This window comes from Doryrhamphus excisus, linkage group LG17 (assembly GCF_037039965.1).
Source record: "Doryrhamphus excisus strain RoL-2023G ecotype Guam linkage group LG17, RoL_Dexc_Guam_v1.1, whole genome shotgun sequence".
Lineage (NCBI taxonomy): Eukaryota > Metazoa > Chordata > Actinopteri > Syngnathiformes > Syngnathidae > Doryrhamphus > Doryrhamphus excisus.
The window spans coordinates 5,443,670-5,462,887 of record NC_136373.1 but is presented as its reverse complement, the minus strand read 5'-3'; the positions used below and the strand labels follow the sequence as shown (position 1 = coordinate 5,462,887).

The 19,218-nt window shown below is 40.6% G+C and overlaps 1 protein-coding gene across 40 annotated transcripts in view; it reads right to left on the bottom strand.

The window, feature by feature from the left end:
- Positions 1 to 19,218, bottom strand: part of LOC131137306 (voltage-dependent L-type calcium channel subunit alpha-1D) — a 70,613-nt gene that overhangs the window by 40,355 nt on the left and 11,040 nt on the right. For all 40 annotated transcript variants that reach the window (XM_078797636.1, XM_078797641.1, XM_058085078.2 and 37 more), the window contains 3 exons: positions 4,183 to 4,322; positions 3,200 to 3,342; positions 1,702 to 1,854 (listed from right to left, as the gene is read on the bottom strand). In XM_078797636.1, the coding sequence (XP_078653762.1) occupies positions 1,702 to 1,854; positions 3,200 to 3,342; positions 4,183 to 4,322 (436 nt within the window). The remainder of the gene's footprint in view (positions 1 to 1,701; positions 1,855 to 3,199; positions 3,343 to 4,182; positions 4,323 to 19,218) is intronic.

The window sequence follows — 19,218 nt, the reverse complement described above, 5'->3', positions numbered from 1 at the left end:
AATAGAAGAAGAAATGCTTAATATCACCTTAAAAGGAAACAAAAATAATAAAAATTTATTTTAACATTATTATTATATTACATGTTTATATTATTTAGAATTAGATATGCTTATATGATATTACATACAGTGGTATGAGTTCTTATTTTTTTGCACGTTTGTCACACTTGTCACACTGTTTCAGGTCATCTACGTAAATAATTTAAATATGCGAAAATGACAACACAAAATGCAGTTTTTAAACTCATTCATTCATCATTCATTCCTCACAAGGGTCGGAGGGGTGCTGGAGCCTATCCCAGGACTGGTCGCCAGCCAGCCAATCACAGGGCACAGAGAGACAAACAACCATTCACACTCACATTCATACCTATGGACAATTTGGAGTCGCCAATTAACCTAGCATGTTTTTGGAATGTGGGAGGAAACCCACGCATGCACGGGGAGAACATGCAAACTCCACACAGAGATGACCGAGGGTGGGATTGAACTCGGGTCTCCTAGCTGTGAGGTCTGCGCACTAACCACTCGACCGCTGTGCAGCCTGATGCACCTGCATTCATTGCTAAATAAAAGTAACTGGAGAAAACCCACGCATGCACCGGAGAACAAAAATGCAAAAATGGAATCGAACTCGGGTCTCCTAGATGTGAGGCCTGCACACTAACCTTTAGATTTTAAACTTGTTATTGTTATTTCGTCTTGGAGCTCCAAGCTATGTAGGCCAATTTTGTCTTGTCATGGTGGCGTCATGAACGCTGACCTTAAATTGAGGCAGGACAGGCCTTCAGTTCTTTGGGTTTTGTTGTGGGGTCTTTTGTGACCTCTTGAATGGAAAAAGTTTCATTTAAAAACTATATTTTGTGTTTAGTTGTGTTGTCATTGATTTTAAACAAATATGCAAAAAAAATGTGTGTGTTTTGTCATTGAAAACAGTGGTCAAATAAGTGTGATTACATAACAGATATTAATCATCTGATCGCTGGATGGAAGCCACCATCTGTTGTCGGCTTCATGCATATCCATTGTATGATCATATATATGACATAATATATACATATGATATATGTTCATGCTCTGTCTGGAATGACTCAAGTCTGGATTTCGGGTAAATCTCGACAAATCATATGCACATTTTTACCCAAATAACAATTTTTAACTAGCTAATAACATCAAATTAGTTGTGGAAAAAACTCAAAAGTGGGGCGGCATGGCGGTCTGGTGGTTAGCGCGCAGACCTCACAGCTAGGAGACCAGGGTTCAATTCCCACCCTCGGCCACACACTCTGTGTGGAGTTTGCATGTTCTCCCCGTGCATGCGTGGGTTTTCTCCGGGTACTCCGGTTTCTTCCCACATTCCAAAAACATGCGACTCCAAATTGTCCATAGGTATGAATGTGAGTGTGAATGGTTGTTTGTCTATATGTGCCCTGTGATTGGCTGGCGACCAGTCCAGGGTGTACCCCGCCTCTCGCCCGAAGACAGCTTGGATAGGCTCCAGCCCCCCCGCGACCCTCGTGAGGAAAAAGCAGTAGAAAATGAATGAATGAATGAAAAAACTCAAAAGTACTCACTTGGGGTGTAACGAGTATACTCCGATTTTAAGTTGACGGTGTGGTTCGTTTTTGGTATAGTAAAGGTGTACCTAATATGTACCATGTGTCAACTCACTAGGTATTTCCTGGTTCCTGTGGTACTTACCCGTTTTTATCATGTAGCAGGTAGCATGCATTTTTCCAATGAAGAGCTCCAGACCGATGATGGCGTAGATGATGATGACGAAGAGGACCAGCAGGGCAATGTGAAGCAGGGGGACCATGGCTTTGATGATGGAGTTCAAGACCACTTGGAGACCTGCAGAGATATAGAAATATACATTATTATATTCTATATTGAATGACAACACCATTACATTTGACTACTTCCTGGTACATGGAGAATGATAAACATGATGTTGAGTTCCATAATGATTTTGGGGGAGAGGGTGCGTGTATCCGCACCTTTAACCAGACCCTCACCAAAATGTAGTGGGCTCTTTCATTCGCTACCCATTTAAAAATGTTCAGACTAGCAGATTGTTCAATGAAAACAGTTGTGAAATCCTCTCAGTTGGGCTCATCTTTTTTTTCTCTGCTGGACCAGTGAATGATCTGTTGCTATGGCAACATGAAGAATTTAAGGTCAAACTTGTGCTAAGAAAAAGGCAGGGAAAAGGAAGAATCCTCGACTGAAAGGGAGTTGATTGTTATTTTCTACATTTGTATGGACTCAAAACCTCAATGGACTGTTTGGCAATATTTTTCCATATAACCTAACATTTATGCTATTTTTATGTGGGATAATAGACTAGAAACCAGTAAAAATATTACTATTACTATTATATTATATAAATCAGGGGTCTCAAACATGCGGCCCGCGGGCCAAATGTGGCCTGCATGACACTAGTTTGAGGCCTCCACCTTGATATGAAAGTTTAATGTTTGATATGGATGCTGTATGGTATCATATACCCAGAAAAAATTATTATGTTTGATTAATGTTCATGTTAAAGGTTAAATAACTCTTAATAGTTATCCTCCCTATCCGTGTGGAAGTGGTAAGTTTTTGGCTTTTTAAGTTTAAAGGAAATAACTTGGAGGCTACCGTTTAGGTCGCTAGATCTCTAGTTTGCGAGTTAGCATGTGTCTCAAGACCCTGCAGTTGCGCAATATGTTGTAAATAAAAAGAGTATAAATGTGACTATAGTCGTGTTTTGTCATGTCTACAGGGCTCTAATAATGCTTTGTTCATTTTAATCTGAAAAATATAATTTGTCTACCCACCAACTATATGTGGTTTCTTAAGTTTTTATTATTTGCCGTTTTATTATTATTATTATATTTATTTATTTATTTATTACTGATTGATTGATTTTCTTTATTCTTGATTTGTTTATTTTTCATCTTATTTTGTGCAGAAAAATAAAAATTAAGATATTTGAGTGGAATGTTTTATCAGAGCTTTTATTGTAGAAAATCAGAACCAAAGCACTGAAAAAGTTTGTATATTTTTCTGTTTTTAATAAATGCGTTTTTTTTGGAAAACCTGATGCGGCCCAGTCTCACCCAGACCCTAGCTCCAGTGTCCCCCAAGTAAATTGAGTTTGAGACTTCTGATATAAATGAATGTTATCTATAAAAACAGCTGTGTTTACACTCACTGGGAACTCCGGAGACAAGGCGAAGGGGGCGAAGCACACGAAAGGCTCGGAGGGCCTTGACATCAAACCCCCCAGGTTTGCCTCCTGACTGGCCGCTGGAGTCTGCGTCTTTGGTTATCATCTCCAGGATCACGCTGAACAAGCTGGTGGATAGAGCAGGAGAGAGAGTAGCTTTGAATGCAAACGGCCATAAACCAACATGGTGGACAGAATTCGAAAGAAGAATATAACATTAATGCTGTATGAAAGGCTGCATTGCGGACGAGCGGTTAGCGCGCAGGCCTCACATCTAGGAGACCCGAGTTTGATTCCATTTTTGCATGTTCTCCCCGGTCTTCCTCCCACATTCCAAAAACATGCTAGGTTAATTAGCGACTCCAAATTGTCCATAGGTATGAATGTGAGTGTGAATGGTTGTTTGTCTATATGTGCCCTGTGATTGGCTGGCGACAAGTCCACGATGTACTCCGCCTCTCGCCTGACGACAGCTGGGATAGCGGTAGAAAATGAATGAATGAATGCAGGTGGATCACAAGCATGATGCTTGGGTTAGCCTGCTGCTGTGTTTAATGTAATTGTCACTTCATTTCATACTTCTATTCACGACACAGGAATAGATTGCATGTTTCCCGTGAGCTGAGTGTAAATGTTTTTTTGTCTATATGTGCCCTGTGATTGGCTGGCCACCAGTCCAGGGTGTACGCCGCCTCTCGCACGAAGACAGCTGGGATAGGCTCCAGCACCCACGTGACCCTTGTGAGGATAAGCGGTAAAAAATGAATGAATGAATGCTCTATAAAAATGTGTAATGTGTATCAGCCAATATCAGTGAAAAAGTGGTCAAACATCATATTCCACACCCAATGATCTGGGCTCTTTATTACATATTAAAAACTGCATTAAAACTGTGCAAAAGCTTCACTGAGCATGATGTGAATTTTGTGTGTGCGTGAATGTGTGTGTGTTTGTGTGTGTGTACTCACCCCACGATGACGATAACAAAGTCCAGCATGTTCCAGCCATTTCTGACATAGGAGTTCTGGTGCATGACCAAGCCGTAGGCAATAATCTTCATAAATGTCTCAATAGTGAAAATGATCAGGAAGGCATATTCCACAGTTTCCTGCAAGGACAAGAAAACAACATTTAGTATTATTATTATTATTATTATTACCTCCAAATTGTCCATAGGTATGAATGTGAGTGTGAATGGTTGTTTGTCTATATGTGCCCTGTGATTGGCTGGCAACCAGTCCAGGGTGTACCCCGCCTCTCGCCCGAAGACAGCTGGGATAGGCTCCAGTACCAAGCGTTAGAAAATGAATGAATAAATTATTAAAAATTATTAATAAAATATTATTACTATCATTATTATTACTGGCAGTGGCAGTGTTTGCCCCGCCCCTTTTGCATTTGTCTCATTCAAATGTTTCAGATCATCAAACAAGGGCTCAATTCCCGTAGACAACAGGGTGTGGCCAGCGTACTTTGCAATTTTCATGAACGGCGCAGTCAGGCGCAGCGTGGCACACCCACACTTCCGTCCTTCCCATTGGCGCAAGTGGCAAAGAGGGAGGAGAGAAGGCGTGAGAGGATTGAACACAACCTACTGTAATCTGAACGCCTCTCATCGCCTTTAAATGCGCAAGGCCCACAGGACTGCTCATCAGAGGCCACAATGACCGTCGCCATGTGGAACAGCTCACAGAAAACATGTAATATATCATGTAATATATTTCTTTGTCATGAATAGGAGTACAAAATTAAGTGACAATTACATTAAACACAGCAGCAGGCTAACCCAAGCATCATGCTTGTGATCCACCTGCATTCATTCATTTTCCACTGCTTATCCTCCCAAAGGTTGCCAGCTGTCTTAGGGCGAGAGGTGGGGTAAACCCTGGACTGGTGGCCAGCCAATCACAGGGCACATATAGACAAACAACCATTCACACTCACATTCATACCTATGGACAATTTGGAGTCGCCAATTAACCTAGCATGTTTTTGGAATGTGGGAGGAAACCGGAGTACCCGGAGAAAATCGGAGAACATGCAAACTCCACACAGAGATGGCAGAGGGTGGGATTGAACTCGGGTCTTCTAGCTGTGAGGTCTGCACGCTAACCACTCGACCGCCGTGCAGCCTGATCCATTCATGCATTCATTGCATGAATGGATTGTTGTCACATATTAGTCATTCAAAATCAGACATGCCGACAACTAAACAAAAATAAAATTTCCTCTAAAAGCATATTTCAAAGCTGACACAAATTCGGCCTGCACGTTCCCATGGTAACATGCTCTGCTAATAGAGACAAATGCCTGAGTTTGGACAATCCCGGACGCAGTCCTATAATATCCTTTGTGCTGGTTTGTTGTCACTTCATTTGGCACAATCCCCCCTTATAGCAAACACCTTTTATTGCTGGATGTGCATCTCGCCTCCATGTGTCCCTGTGCGTCTCCCACACAAACAAACACACACATACACAGTTTCCCAGTCTCTCTACATGCAAAAAGGTCAGCGAGTTGGCAGCTTTAGAGGTCCATTAAGCTTAGCACTCATGCTGCTGATTTAGAGGGGGCAAGCACAAGTGCTCTTGTAGGGGACGCACACAGAGTTGACGTTCATGCGCGGTAAAAGAAGCTTTGTGTTGTGTGGTTTGATTGAATATTACACAAAATTATTATTTATTGTTTCTTCAATAATAATAATAATAATAATAATAATAATAATAGTGGTGGTTGAAGTCAAATAAATCATAGGCCTACCTAAGTATACTAAGTATATATATACATTCATTCATTCATTCATTCATTTTCTACCGCTTTTCCTCACGAGGGTGCTGGAGCCTATCCCAGCTGTCTTCGGGCGAGAGGTACACCCTGGTCGCCAGCCAATCACAGGGCACATATAGACAAACAACCATTCACACTCACATTCATACCTATGGACAATTTGGAGTCGCCAATTAACCTAGCATGTTTTTGGAAGTACCCGGAGAAAATCCACGCATGCAAGGGTGCACGGGGAGAACATGCAAACTCGACACAGAGATGGGTGTCGAGGGTGGAATTGAACCCTGGTCTCCTAGCTGGTCTCTGCGCGCTAACCACTAGACCGCCGTGCCGCCCTATATTAGCTACAGTTTACAGAAAAATATGCCTTTTAGAAATCAAATAAATTTGCTTTTTCTTTGGCTTATTTGGGTTATTTTGGTGTGAAGTCACCACAGAAGGTTATCACTAATGGCAGAGAGGAAAAGTGTGATGATAACTATAAAGATGAGCCTGATATGGATAATGCATTTTTGCCAAGTATGAGCATGAAACGAATACAACTCCTCATTATCCGTAAAATCCTTATTATGTATTAATTTTTCACACTCTGTGATTGGCCAGTCACTAAAAAAAGAAAGCAATGAAGTGTTTCTTTCATCATGCATTTACTGTGTAATCAACAAGGCGGAGTGCACCTTCTCAACCCGGTGTGTGTGCACCACTGTGGAAGCGTGCCTCCAGCCTGTGGTTATAACGGGTGTCATTTTATGATATGTGCTAGGATAACACATCATGGACACACTTTAACACTCCCCCCTCCCTGTGAAATATGTAAACAAGGGATGTTCAAAGTGCGGCCTGAGAAAAGGAAGAGAAAAGGAAGAATCCTCTACTGAAAGGGATTTGTACGTACAAACCTCAATGGACTGTTTGACAATATTTTTCCATATAACCTAACATTTATGCTATTTTTATGCGGGATAATAGACTAGAAACCAGTAAAAATATTACTATTACTATTATACTATTATATTTTATTGTGTAATCAACAAGACGGAGTGCACCTTCTCAACCCGGTGTGTGTGCACCACTGTGGAAGCATGCCTACAGCCTGTGGTTATAGCGGGTGTCATTTCATAATATGTGCGACAAAAACACATCATGGACACACATTAACACTCCCCCCTCCCTGTGAAATATGTAAACAAGGGTTGTTCAAAGTGCGGCCTGCATTTTTTTGGACCTTTGTGGAAATAAAACAAAAACATACTAAAATAATCATGAATTTTCTATATGTGTATTTAATATTTTTCATAATTGCTTGGCAGGTGGGCGGGCGGTCTGCCTGGTTGGTTTTCTAGACACAAGATGCATTAGCAATGAAAAATCCCTTACATTTTAAGGGAATCCTAAAAATATTTTTCAATATTTTCCAGTTTTCAAAACACTACAACGAGTCAATTTCTCAATTTAGTTTCAAAGTTACTAACATGGCAGCAAGTCACAGCAGAACCTGCAAGATGTCAACATCATCGGCAAGTGCAGTCCTTGTTAGGCCTAAAGCAGAAGCTGCCAAAGTAAGGGCATCGTGCATTAGCCAAGAGGCTAAGCTAAAAACGGAAAAGGCTGCCAGGAATGCTCAGAATCAAGCCAGAGATGCTAAGACAGATGCTCGGGATCAATTAGAAGTGACAAGAACAAAGACGGAGTTAGAAATGCTAACGCTACAACAAGAATCAGACGCAATCCTCAGTCGAAGACAGGAAAACTGAAATAGTGCAAAAAATTGTGATCCATGACTGTGCCCAATTCCAGCACCAACCACATCATTAAGTTTACTAATGACACAAACATGGTGGGCCTCTTCTGCAATAATGATGAGGCCAGCTACAGGGGTTAAGTGGGCCAACTGGGTCAGTGGCGCTCGGACTTTAGCAAGAGCCACTCCCCCTCTGACCCCCCGGGTTCCAACAACACTGGCCACAAAGCTCCAAACATGCCTCTACTTGTACTTTCTATGGTGGTATACCACAGACAGCATCATCTGTACGGTGGCTGCGCTGTCTACTGCCAGAAGGCTCTGCAATGTGTTGTGAATTCAACTCCCCTTGACCTCCCTCGCTGACATCTCCAAGCATCGCTGTTGACGATGTGTGGGAGGCAGACAAAAGGATTTCAAACTCGCACCTCCACAAAATAATCTGGTAATCCTTACCCAAAGATAGCGTCATCTCTCAGCAGCTCACATGCTAGCACCATGTGGAGGTAAAACAAACAACAGGGTCCTGTTATGTCATGTTATAATTAATAATTAATGTATACTACGACATCAAAGCTAGGAGACCAGGGTTCAATTCCACCCTCGGCCATCTCAGTGTGGAGTTTGCATGTTCTCCCCGTGCATGCGTGGGTTTTCTCCGGGTACTCCGGTTTCCTCCCACATTCCAAAAACATGCTAGGTTAATTGGCGACTCCAAATTGTCCATAGGTATGAATGTGAGTGTGAATGGTTGTTTGTCTATATGTGCCCTGTGATTGGCTGGCGACCAGTCCACAGTGTACCCCGCCTCTTGCCTGACGACAGCTGGGATAGCGGTAGAAAATGAATGAATGAATGCAGGTGGATCACAAGCATGATGCTTGGGTTAGCCTGCTGCTGTGTTTAATGTAATTGTCATTTAATTTCATACTCCTATTCATGACACAGGAATAGATTGCATGTTTCCCGTGAGCTGAGTGTAAATGGTTGTTTGTCTATATGTGCCCTGTGATTGGCTGGCCACCAGTCCAGGGTATACCCCGCCTCTCACCCGAAGACAGCTGGGATAGGCTGGGATTTCCCTCTCCACCAGAAGGAGGAGGGACCTTTACACCAAACTACAGAGCCAAGTGCAGACATTTGCAAAGTCAGTCGCCCAAAGTCAGCTGGGATAGACGCCAGCATACCCCCTCCACGACCCTAATAAGGATAAGCAGCATAGAAAATGGATGGATGTTCTTCCATCACACGTTCCGACTCACTGACAGATATGTGACCGAGTCCGAGTGAGGCTTGAGTGTAATTAGTAATTTCATGATGATTAACAAGCATTTACGTTTTAAATCCCGCTCTGTAAAACGGGGGGGTGGTGTGGATGCTGGTCAGTCACAACACAGAAACTGCACAACAATATGTGCTTTCACTGTTAAGTCCCAAAATAACAGAAAACTCTTCAATAACGCCAGAAAAAGTAGTTATATTGGTGCACTCATGTCAACATACAAGAGAACAGCACAAATCCAGTCTGTATTGTCGGATTAAAAAATCTGCTTATGGGGGTGGAGCTTCTTTTTATACAAGACTCAGATTAATTTAAATTTGAAATCGTTTTATATTGTTATATCGTGATACATCCCAACAATATTATGATACATGCAAAGGTCCATATCACTCCAATCCTACTTGGTAGCCGTGTTGCTACTCTGTATGTATCTCTGAAAGGAAACACGAGGGAGGGCAAAGCTACAGAAACTGCCGGAAGCAAAAGGTGCACCACATCAGGGGAGAAATTTTTTTAAATAATCTGCAATATTTTTTTAAATCAATAAAATGGTTATACAGAATCACCCAAGCCTACCAATGAGCATCACAGTACTGTCCTTGTGAATCTTATAGTACTGCTGCAGTACTAGGGATAAGGTTGCCATGGAAATCAGCCTCCTTTTTTTTTTTTTCATGTGTGGGCAGCGAATGAGACTTGAAGTTGGGACACTCAAGATGGTTATCTGTGCAATAATGCACCACATCACAAAGATGTAATATCCATAATGAATTTTTTTAAATCACAAATTCAAATTAACAGGCCGGTTGAAATAATTAAATCTTTGTCCGATGACTTTTGACCTCAAATAAAATAAATCAGTGGTTGAAAATCAATGCCTTAGCTAAAAGAAGTTTAATTAAGTGTAGTTTACTTCTATAAACTATATTTTATATACTTAAGAATAGTACAGTGAAGTATACTTGGCTTATACTGTACATAAGTACATTAATTCTAAGACTTCAATTTAAAACGTGTACTTGTTCTGCACATTATAACGCCAGAAAACAACTTAATATGAGCTTGCTAACAATGCACGTCATTGGAACACACCTATTTCAACTACGAAGCCCTCTAGAATGCAAAGACTTGGCAAAGACTTGACTTTCATGACTTTCCTAAGGGTTTGGTAAAGGTGTTCTGTAGTCAGCATCAACTGTTTCAATTAGCTTGTATGAGCTAGCGAAGCTGCAATGTCGCGTTCTCACTGGATGCTATCACGTTGCACTTCTGACCAGGGTCCCGCCCCCATACCCGGCAGCCAATGGGAGTCACCCAATTTAATTTATTTAATTTAATTTTTTTATTTTTTTCAAGAGCCTAGATGAGTTTACTTGCTACTGCTACCCATTTTTGGTGTCAGAAGTGGGATTTTTTGGGAATGTTTTTGCAGGATTATGCCAAAATTATACAATAGATCTCCATGAAACACGATAGACCAGTGGTATGTATATGCAGCTGCTAATGTGGACAATTTATTTTTCATTTTTGTTCACAGTTCGACATTAGCCACGTTTACATGAGGAGTTTTTCTCTTTCCGAATGGAATCTTTCCCAATGACCTTTCCGAAAGCAATAGTATACATGGAAAGGAATATTCCAATCTCGTGTCTACATGCACCGCTATAATCAACCAGAATAGTCAATGGGGCATACGCAGTAAAACGTAAACACCAACATCACGTGATACCGACTTCCTTGAGTTTTTCTTTCACTTGTTGGAATAACTCTATTTAAAATAAAACTGGACTTGTGAATAGCGTATAGAAGGGTTTAGATTCTGTTCCACAGATGGCGCTAATGCACACGAAAGCTGCTTGCCAACCGCCAATAAACAACAGAAGAAGAAAAACACTACAACGAAGAACGCACCCTGACAACTTTCCGTTTGAGTGGGTACAAGATACCTCAATCGGATTGGGGAAAGGAATATTCCACCTCTGGGAATCCCATTATATATTCATTCGGATTGGCACTTTTCTTTTGGAATGAAGTGTATACAAAGGTTACATTCTTTCCGTTTGAGCAAATAAACCGAATGGAATTGGAATATTTGGGTCCATGTATACGTGGCTATTGTGGGTTGCATGGTTCTGTGTCACAGAACAACCTACCAAAAACTGCTGTAAACTACTCAATTACCTGTGGTTTTACTCACGGTGGGAAATAAATGAATTTTTTCTGCTTTTTCTTCATCTTTACCTTCCCTGACTTTAAGATTTAAGCCTCCACTAATGACAACAAAACACAGACCCGGGGCGCTCCATGCAGAGAGAAAGCAAAGCAGCTTAATTGATTTAAGGAGGAGCAAGCAGCACATCCTGTAAGCCGTCAAATCCTCTGTTTTGGGAGGCGGACAAGAAATTCTGCGTACTCTGTCCTAAGCCAGGAAAGAGAACGGCAGAGGATAAATGTCCTAGATTATGTTTGCAGATGAATCCTCAATGATTTGGGAATCTTGCTCAATGGTAACAGGAAGGGGAAACATGTGTTGTTTTCCTCCTGGGTTCCACCTGTTGGTGTCATGTTGTATTTGATTTGAAGGCGGGGGGGGGGGCAAACTTTTTGACTCGCGGGCCGCATGGATTTAACAAAATTGATTGGGGGGGGGGCAGACTATATATTTTACACGTAACCTGGAATTATTGTATCTGTAAAAGTGTCATGCAATCTGCTATTATTATTTAGTATTTTATATTTCTTTTAAAATATTTTATGTAATAATATTAAGAAAAAATATATTACTATTATTATTATTGCTGCTATTATTTTTTATTATTTTATATTTCTTTTTAAATATTTTATATTTAAATATTTATATTTAAATATTTTATATACTACTACTAATAAATTATTATTATTATTATTCATTCATTCATTTTCTAGCGCTTATCTTCACAAGGGTCGCGGGGGTGCTGGAGCCTATCCCAGCTGTATTCGGGCAAGAGGCGGGGTACACCCTGGACTGGTGGCCAGCCAATCACAGGGCACATATAGACAAACAACCATTCACACTCACATTCATACCTATGGACAAATACCTTGGACTCCTATAGAGCAGCTACACACAATAACCCGCACAGAAAACTTTCTAGATCTTCCAGAATCTGCACCTATTCTAGCTGTATTTCCTTGGACTCACCTCAGTCACTGTCTTCATGTTGACAAACAACCATTCACACTCACATTCATACCTATGGACAATTTGGAGTCGCCAATTAACATAGCATGTTTTTGGAATGTGGGAGGAAACCGGAGTACCTGGAGAAAACCCACGCATGCACAGAGCGAACATGCAAACTCCACACAGAGATGGCAGAGGGTGGAATTGAACTCTGTGACATAATCATCATTGGTCCCAACAACATCATAAATCTGCTTCAGACTGGACAACATCATCCTCACTCCAAATAACTTCAATTAATATCAAATAACTTGATTATTATATTGATTTACTCATTGTAATCTCCAAAGGAAAATTATATTTGTACAACTGAATTAATAAGGAGTAGTACCTGGACCTGATGCATTATTATTAGAGTTGCAGGGTACGGAGCTACGGGGAAATAAGACAAGAGGAAATCACTCAAAAGTCCCAAAAATTGGTGGCAACACTGCTGAACTGGCTGTGCTTTGGAAGTGCTACATTATGTTGTGTGAAACTTTGCAGTTTTACCAAGAAGTAACACATTGCAGTTTTTTTCTACATTTGTACAACACAGGACCACCTAATACATGAACTGCCTTCATGTATTATTAATTTGATATATATTAGTATTTCTTTGTATATGGTTAGTCCATCAGTGTGTGAAAATGCAGTTACATTGATCAGAGTGAAGGGCTGGCGCTCCCCCCCCCCCCCCACCCCCCACACCTCCCCACACACACACAGGTTCACTTGATGCCACTAACCTCGGTGACAATAATTGAAGCTGACACAACACTCAATGCCTTGGGACTGTCCCACAATGCTCGGCTCTTGGGCACCAACCAGAATAACCCAGTTTGTGCTACGTTAGCATCTCTATGTATAAGGGTGCTTGTTACAGTTTTATACAGTTTTAAGTACTGGTAGCTTAACATCATGTTGAGTTTTTTCTAATGCTGAGTTCTACTGACATCAATGTGCAGACTTCCTTATATGGGCTGCGGATTGCCTGCAGTCAGAAAACATGGACCAATGTATCCGGAAGTCCTCCGGAGTGCTTAGGAGTGCCTGGAGGCGGGCCTTGTGTGGAATAAATTTATAAATTTGGGTTCGGAATAATATATTCTTAAAAATGAAAACACGGCCTGCACAGTGGTTAAGGGGTTAGCACGCAGGCCTCACAGGTAGGAAACCCAAATTCAATTCCACCCTCGATCTTCTCTGTGTGGAGTTTGCATGTTCTCCCCGTGCATGCGTGCGTTTTCTCCGTATACTCCGGTTTCCTCACACATTCCAAAAACATGCTAGGTTAATTGGCGACTCCAAATTGTACATAGGTATGAATGTGAGTGTGAATGGTTGTTTGTCTATATGTGCCCTGTGATTGGCTGGCGACAGCTGGGATAGACTCCAGCACCCCCCGCGATCCTCGTGAGGATAAGCGGTAGAAAATGAATAAATGAATGAAAACAAACTGGACATATTTTGATCCAAAAGGAACAAAAAGTACCTTTTTGGCCACTGATCGGTATAGGCCGAGTTCCATGAAAAAGCACAAAATCTGCATATGGGTTCGATTCTACGCTTGTTCGTGCGTGGGTTTTCTCCGGGTACTTTGCTTTCCTCCCACATTCCAAAAACATGCTAGGTTAATTGGCGACTCCAAATTGTCCATAGGTATGAATGTGAGTGTGAATGGTTGTTTGTCTATATGTGCCCTGTGATTGGCTGGCCACCAGTCCAGGGTGTACCCCGCCTCTCGCCTGACGACAGCTGGGATAGCGGTAGAAAATGAATGAATGAATGAATGCAGGTGGATCACAAGCATGATGCTTGGGTTAGCCTGCTGCTGTGTTTAATGTAATTGTCACTTAATTTCATACTCCTATTCATGACACAGGAATAGATTGCATGTTTCCTGTGAGCTGAGTGTAAATGGTTGTTTGTCTATATGTGCCCTGTGATTGGCTGACCACCTCTCGCCTGAAGACAGCTGGGATAGGCTCCAGCACCCCCCGCGCGACACTAGTGAAGATCCATAAAAAATGAATAAATGATTCAACTCACAACATTTAGAGATAGTTATTATCCAGTAAACAGTGATTTGGCTTTACCACTCTTTGTGACGTGCATAAAAAAACATACAAAACATAAGATAAATGGAGACTCCATATAAAAAAAGTAGTTTTAATAATAATAGTGTATTTGTATGGCGTGTGCAGTATGTGGAAACAGCCAGCAGCAGGCTAATTAGCTCCTATTAGACTGTCATGTCATTGGCCTCAATAAGATTAAGGCTGCACTATTGTTACCTCTGAACAGGATGTGATGGAAGTTGTTGATTTTTGTGGTTGTTTCATGGTACAAACCTTTTTCCCAAAATGTCGTTTTGTTAAGCAGTTCGTACGGTCCTTTGAGGACTTCAGAAAGCCATTTTCATGTTCTCTCTCTCCCTATTTCAGTCAAAGCTCTCATTCTAGAGGATTCTAATCATCACTCCAGACAATCCTGTCATCGCCTTGTTCTTTCTCCTGTTTTCACCCTTCTTAACTCATCATCATTAGGACCTCCTCTGGCCTATTCTCACAATTTCCTCCATCTCATATTGAGAGCACTCAGGCAGCACTCTCCCGCGGGTCTCTATAGTTACAGTCGCCATAGTAACCAGCTGCGCTTGTCAACAAGGTGAAGAAAGGAGCAACCAGACACCAATATAGACCTCCACCAAGGCCGAATAACCCTAAACATGTCCTTTTAAACCGTTTGATTTATTTTAATAATCGATTAATCGGGTGGTTATTTTTTGGGATTAATCAGAAATACACACTTTTAATTTCCTCCTCTTAGTAGCAATGCCTTTAAGGGAGAACAGCACTTTTTTTTCGCCCATCTTTCACAGTCCTTACGTGAAACACAAACACATTTCTTTCCCTTTTCTGTGCATTATAACCAGAGAAAACATGTTAATATGAGCTAGCTAACAATTGATGTCATGGGAGTATGTATTTTGACGCTAAAGCCCTCACAAAATGAACAAAAAAAAAAATACCAAGAATGTCCGATTTACATAACGGACTTCTATAATAACGGTTAGCGTGCAGACCTCACAGCTAGGAGGACCAGGGTTCGATTCCACCCTCGGCCATCTCTGTGTGGAGTTTGCATGTTCTCCCCGTGCATGCGTGGGTTTTCTCCGGGTACTCCGGTTTCCTCCCACATTCCAAAAACATGCTAGGTTAATTGGCGACTCCAAATTGTCCATAGGTATGAATGTGAGTGTGAATGGTTGTTTGTCTATATGTGCCCTGTGATTGGCTGGCGACCAGTCCAGGGTGTACCCCGCCTCCCGCCCAAAAGACAGCTGGGATAGGCTCCAGCACCCCCCGCGACCCTCGTGAGGAAAAGCGGTAGAAAATGAATGAATGAATGAATTAATCGATTAATCAGGTGGTTATTTTTTGGGATTAATCAGAAATACACACTTTTAATTTCCTCCTCTTAGTAGCAATGCCTATAAAGGAGAACTGCACTTTTTTCGCCCGTTATTCACAGTCCTTATGTGAAACACAAACATATTTCTTTCCTTTTTCTGTGCATTATAGCCAGAGAAAACAAGTTAATATGAGCTAGCTAACAATGGACGTCATGGGAGTACGTATTCTGACGCTAAATCCCTCACAAAATAAACTAAAAATAAATACTAAGAGTGTCCAATTTACATAACGGACTTCTATAATAACCAAGCTAAAGTGATATTGTTATTTTAGCAGCTAGCATGAAAGACAATATTTATCTGGCAGATTTACACAACGCCTTGCTAGCCCCTTATGTCAGCTATCAATGTAACTCGAAATTTCAACAAGATGCTACTTTGTCTTGTGCTGGAAGATACAGCCATCCCATATCTATCGCTATATCTATGCTGCACCTTGAAAAGAAGTTTCGGTATTGTTTTAAAGAGGACCTACTATGCTCATTTTTTTAGTCCTTTGTATTGAGTTGTGGACTCCTATAGAGCTGCTACACACAATAACCCGCACACAAAGCTTTCTAGTTCTTTCAGAATCTGCACCTATTCAGCTGAATTTCTTTGGATTTCGTGGTTCTTCATGTTTGGCATAAGGATTGTGAATGATAACGCAAATAACGCACATTTAGACAGATATGTGAACAATATCAGAAAGAAAACGGCCTTTGGTCTACATGGAAAACTTAATATCTTTGAGTTCAGCTCATGAAAAATAGGAACAAAAACAAGTGTTGAGCATATATATAAGCATATTGATACCATCCTAGCGCAGCGTCTTCCCTGTGTTCAGCCCCAAGCATCCTGGTGAACAAATTCACCCACGCAGAGATTTACGTTCTCATTTGTCCCACTCACCATAAACCTGCTTAACTGTAACACGTAATCTCCTCGTCACATTTCCTGCTCATTCAATCTGCCACTTTCATTCAATGCTGGCTATGACCAGCGGACTCTCACAGGAATTAGATGGCGACGACACACTAGTGAACTTTAATACATGCGAGAGGATAAGAAGAATAAGACGCCTTTGCTATGTTGCTAATGTACAATAAGACAGAAAAATGTAAATAACTTAAATTTGCATGTAATTGTCCCTGGTTAAGCTCAAATTCATTCATGCTTTGATAAAAATCTACTTTAACTCAAAATTTTATTTGTATCATTTGCCTAAAAATGCCAAAATAAAGTTATTTTTTTATGTATTTTTGTATTGTTTTCCTGTTTTTCAAAATTAATCTTTCTCAAAGCAGGCATATCCAATATTCTGTATTAAATTATAATGCTATAGGTCAGGGGTGGTCATTTACATTCCAATGGTAACTTGGTTAGCATGTTTTTTTGGTTAAAGTCCAAAATTTTTGCTAAAATTTTTTGCTTTGGCTTGCATTTGCCTACTTGGTTAGCATCCAAAACAGGTTGGTTTGTTTACACGGCCATCTTGGATCAACGCACAACATGAAAACCTGCGATACGTGCATGTGATTGTGCATTGTGAGCCGCGGGTAGTGTTTGTTTATATCATAAATTGTAGAGAGATACGTGGCATAACAAACATATGGACCACAGGAAAGGCAATAGACTGTACCAAGACAAGGATGCAAGACTTGAACTATGAACTTTACAGATTAAAAAGAAGACCGTCATCATTTCGCAAGTACAACTAGGTCAACAAAACGCAGCAAAGCTAGCAAAAGTGACGTGAAATGTTCATTTGTAATTATGTTTGCATTATTATTTTGTGCATATAAAACTATAATTACTGTCGGTAAAATGTGTTTTGTGTTAACATGTCCGGGTGTCTGGAATGGATGAATTGGATTTACATAATTTTCTGTGGGAAAAGTTGCTTTGGTTAGAGTCCGTTTTGGTTTGAGTCAGAAATGACTTTAAAAAAGTCACTACTGTATTGACACTCATATAATATTTTTATTTTTATTTAAATGTGTCAAAAATAATATTTTCATAATTAATAAAATGTGTTTATTTTTATGTCATAATTTTTTATTGGCGGTGATATTTCTGGTGCATTTTTATTTTCAACACATTTATAAAAAGTGTCTCACATATTACTGATTATTATTATTTATTCAAAGTGAATTATTGCAGCATCAATAGAAGTAAGTAAATGCTGCTAAGTCTGACTTATATATACAAGCCTAGATTCTTCATTCATTTCAAAATCTGCTTTCTGAATGGTGCACTTCAGCAGATTAAGCTCGAAAATGTCACTCGGTGTGTACGCATGTATGTGTTTGTGCTTTTGCCCCAAATTCCCAGCAGAGTCTGTGGTCCCTGGGTCTTTGGATGCTAAGCAGTCGCCCAACGGACCTATACCGACATCTGTCACCTACTTACTAAAAAAAAAATCTGTGAAGCCCCCCTCCGGGCTCCATTTAAAAACACACAAACACTTGCATAACAGTCAAGACAGCACACATGGGGCAATGGGAAGCAGTACAGAGTCCTACCTTCTCAGGAGAGGACTGAACTAATGACTTTTTTGGTAAGCTACTGTTTAAAGCATTGGGACTCTAGCAAACCACAGTGAGAGCCATTATCCACAAATAGTGAAAACAGTGGTGAACCTTCCCAGGAGTGTCCAGCCAACCAAAACGACACAGAGAGCACAGCGACGCCACATCCAAGAGGTCACAAAAGACCCCACAACAACATTCAAAGAACTGCAAACCTCAGTTAAATCAGTGTTACACCCCAATTAATTAGCATTAACACGCTCTTATTTTAGCATATGGTATAGCATAGGCATTGTTGTTTGGAAGCATGACAATATATCAACTCTTACTTCCTGTAATCAAACAGCCCCCTGCGTGTAAATGCAATAGCATTACATAAAATTATGAAAAATCGCATATATCATGTCCGTCACTATCCAAAACAACCATGCTTGTAAATCGTCAGCCATTATTCCAACATGTCTAACAGGAATGCCGGTATGAGTGTGATTCAGCATTCAGCCAGTTTAGCTGACAATTCTTATTTTATTTTTCCCCTTTTTTTGCTTGCAAGAATCTAAATTTAGCACATGATAATGATGAAGAGGAGTGACAGCCCAGCAGAGGAAGGAAATGACTCATAACGACGGGAGCACGCTCTAATAAAAACGTATGATCACAGATGTCTCGGGGAAGCTTCGTTAGGGAAAAACACACCGACAGCAAATGCAAACGCAACGATACGAGTTGAAGTGGCTAGCTAAGTGGCTAAAGCTAAGATATTCAGAAAATATTCGTTGTAATGTTCAAATGATAGTAATGTAAGTCATATAATGAAATACACGTGTCTTGTTTGTAAAGACAACTTGTAAAATAAATTGTAAAGCACATTTATTTACTGGTAACAATCTGGCAAACTTTTCTAATAGGATGTTAGCCTCTGCACACATTGCTACTAAATCTTCAACAAAAACGATTAATGCCTGCGCTTGTGATGAAAGAAGATGTAGTCACCCATGCGATTC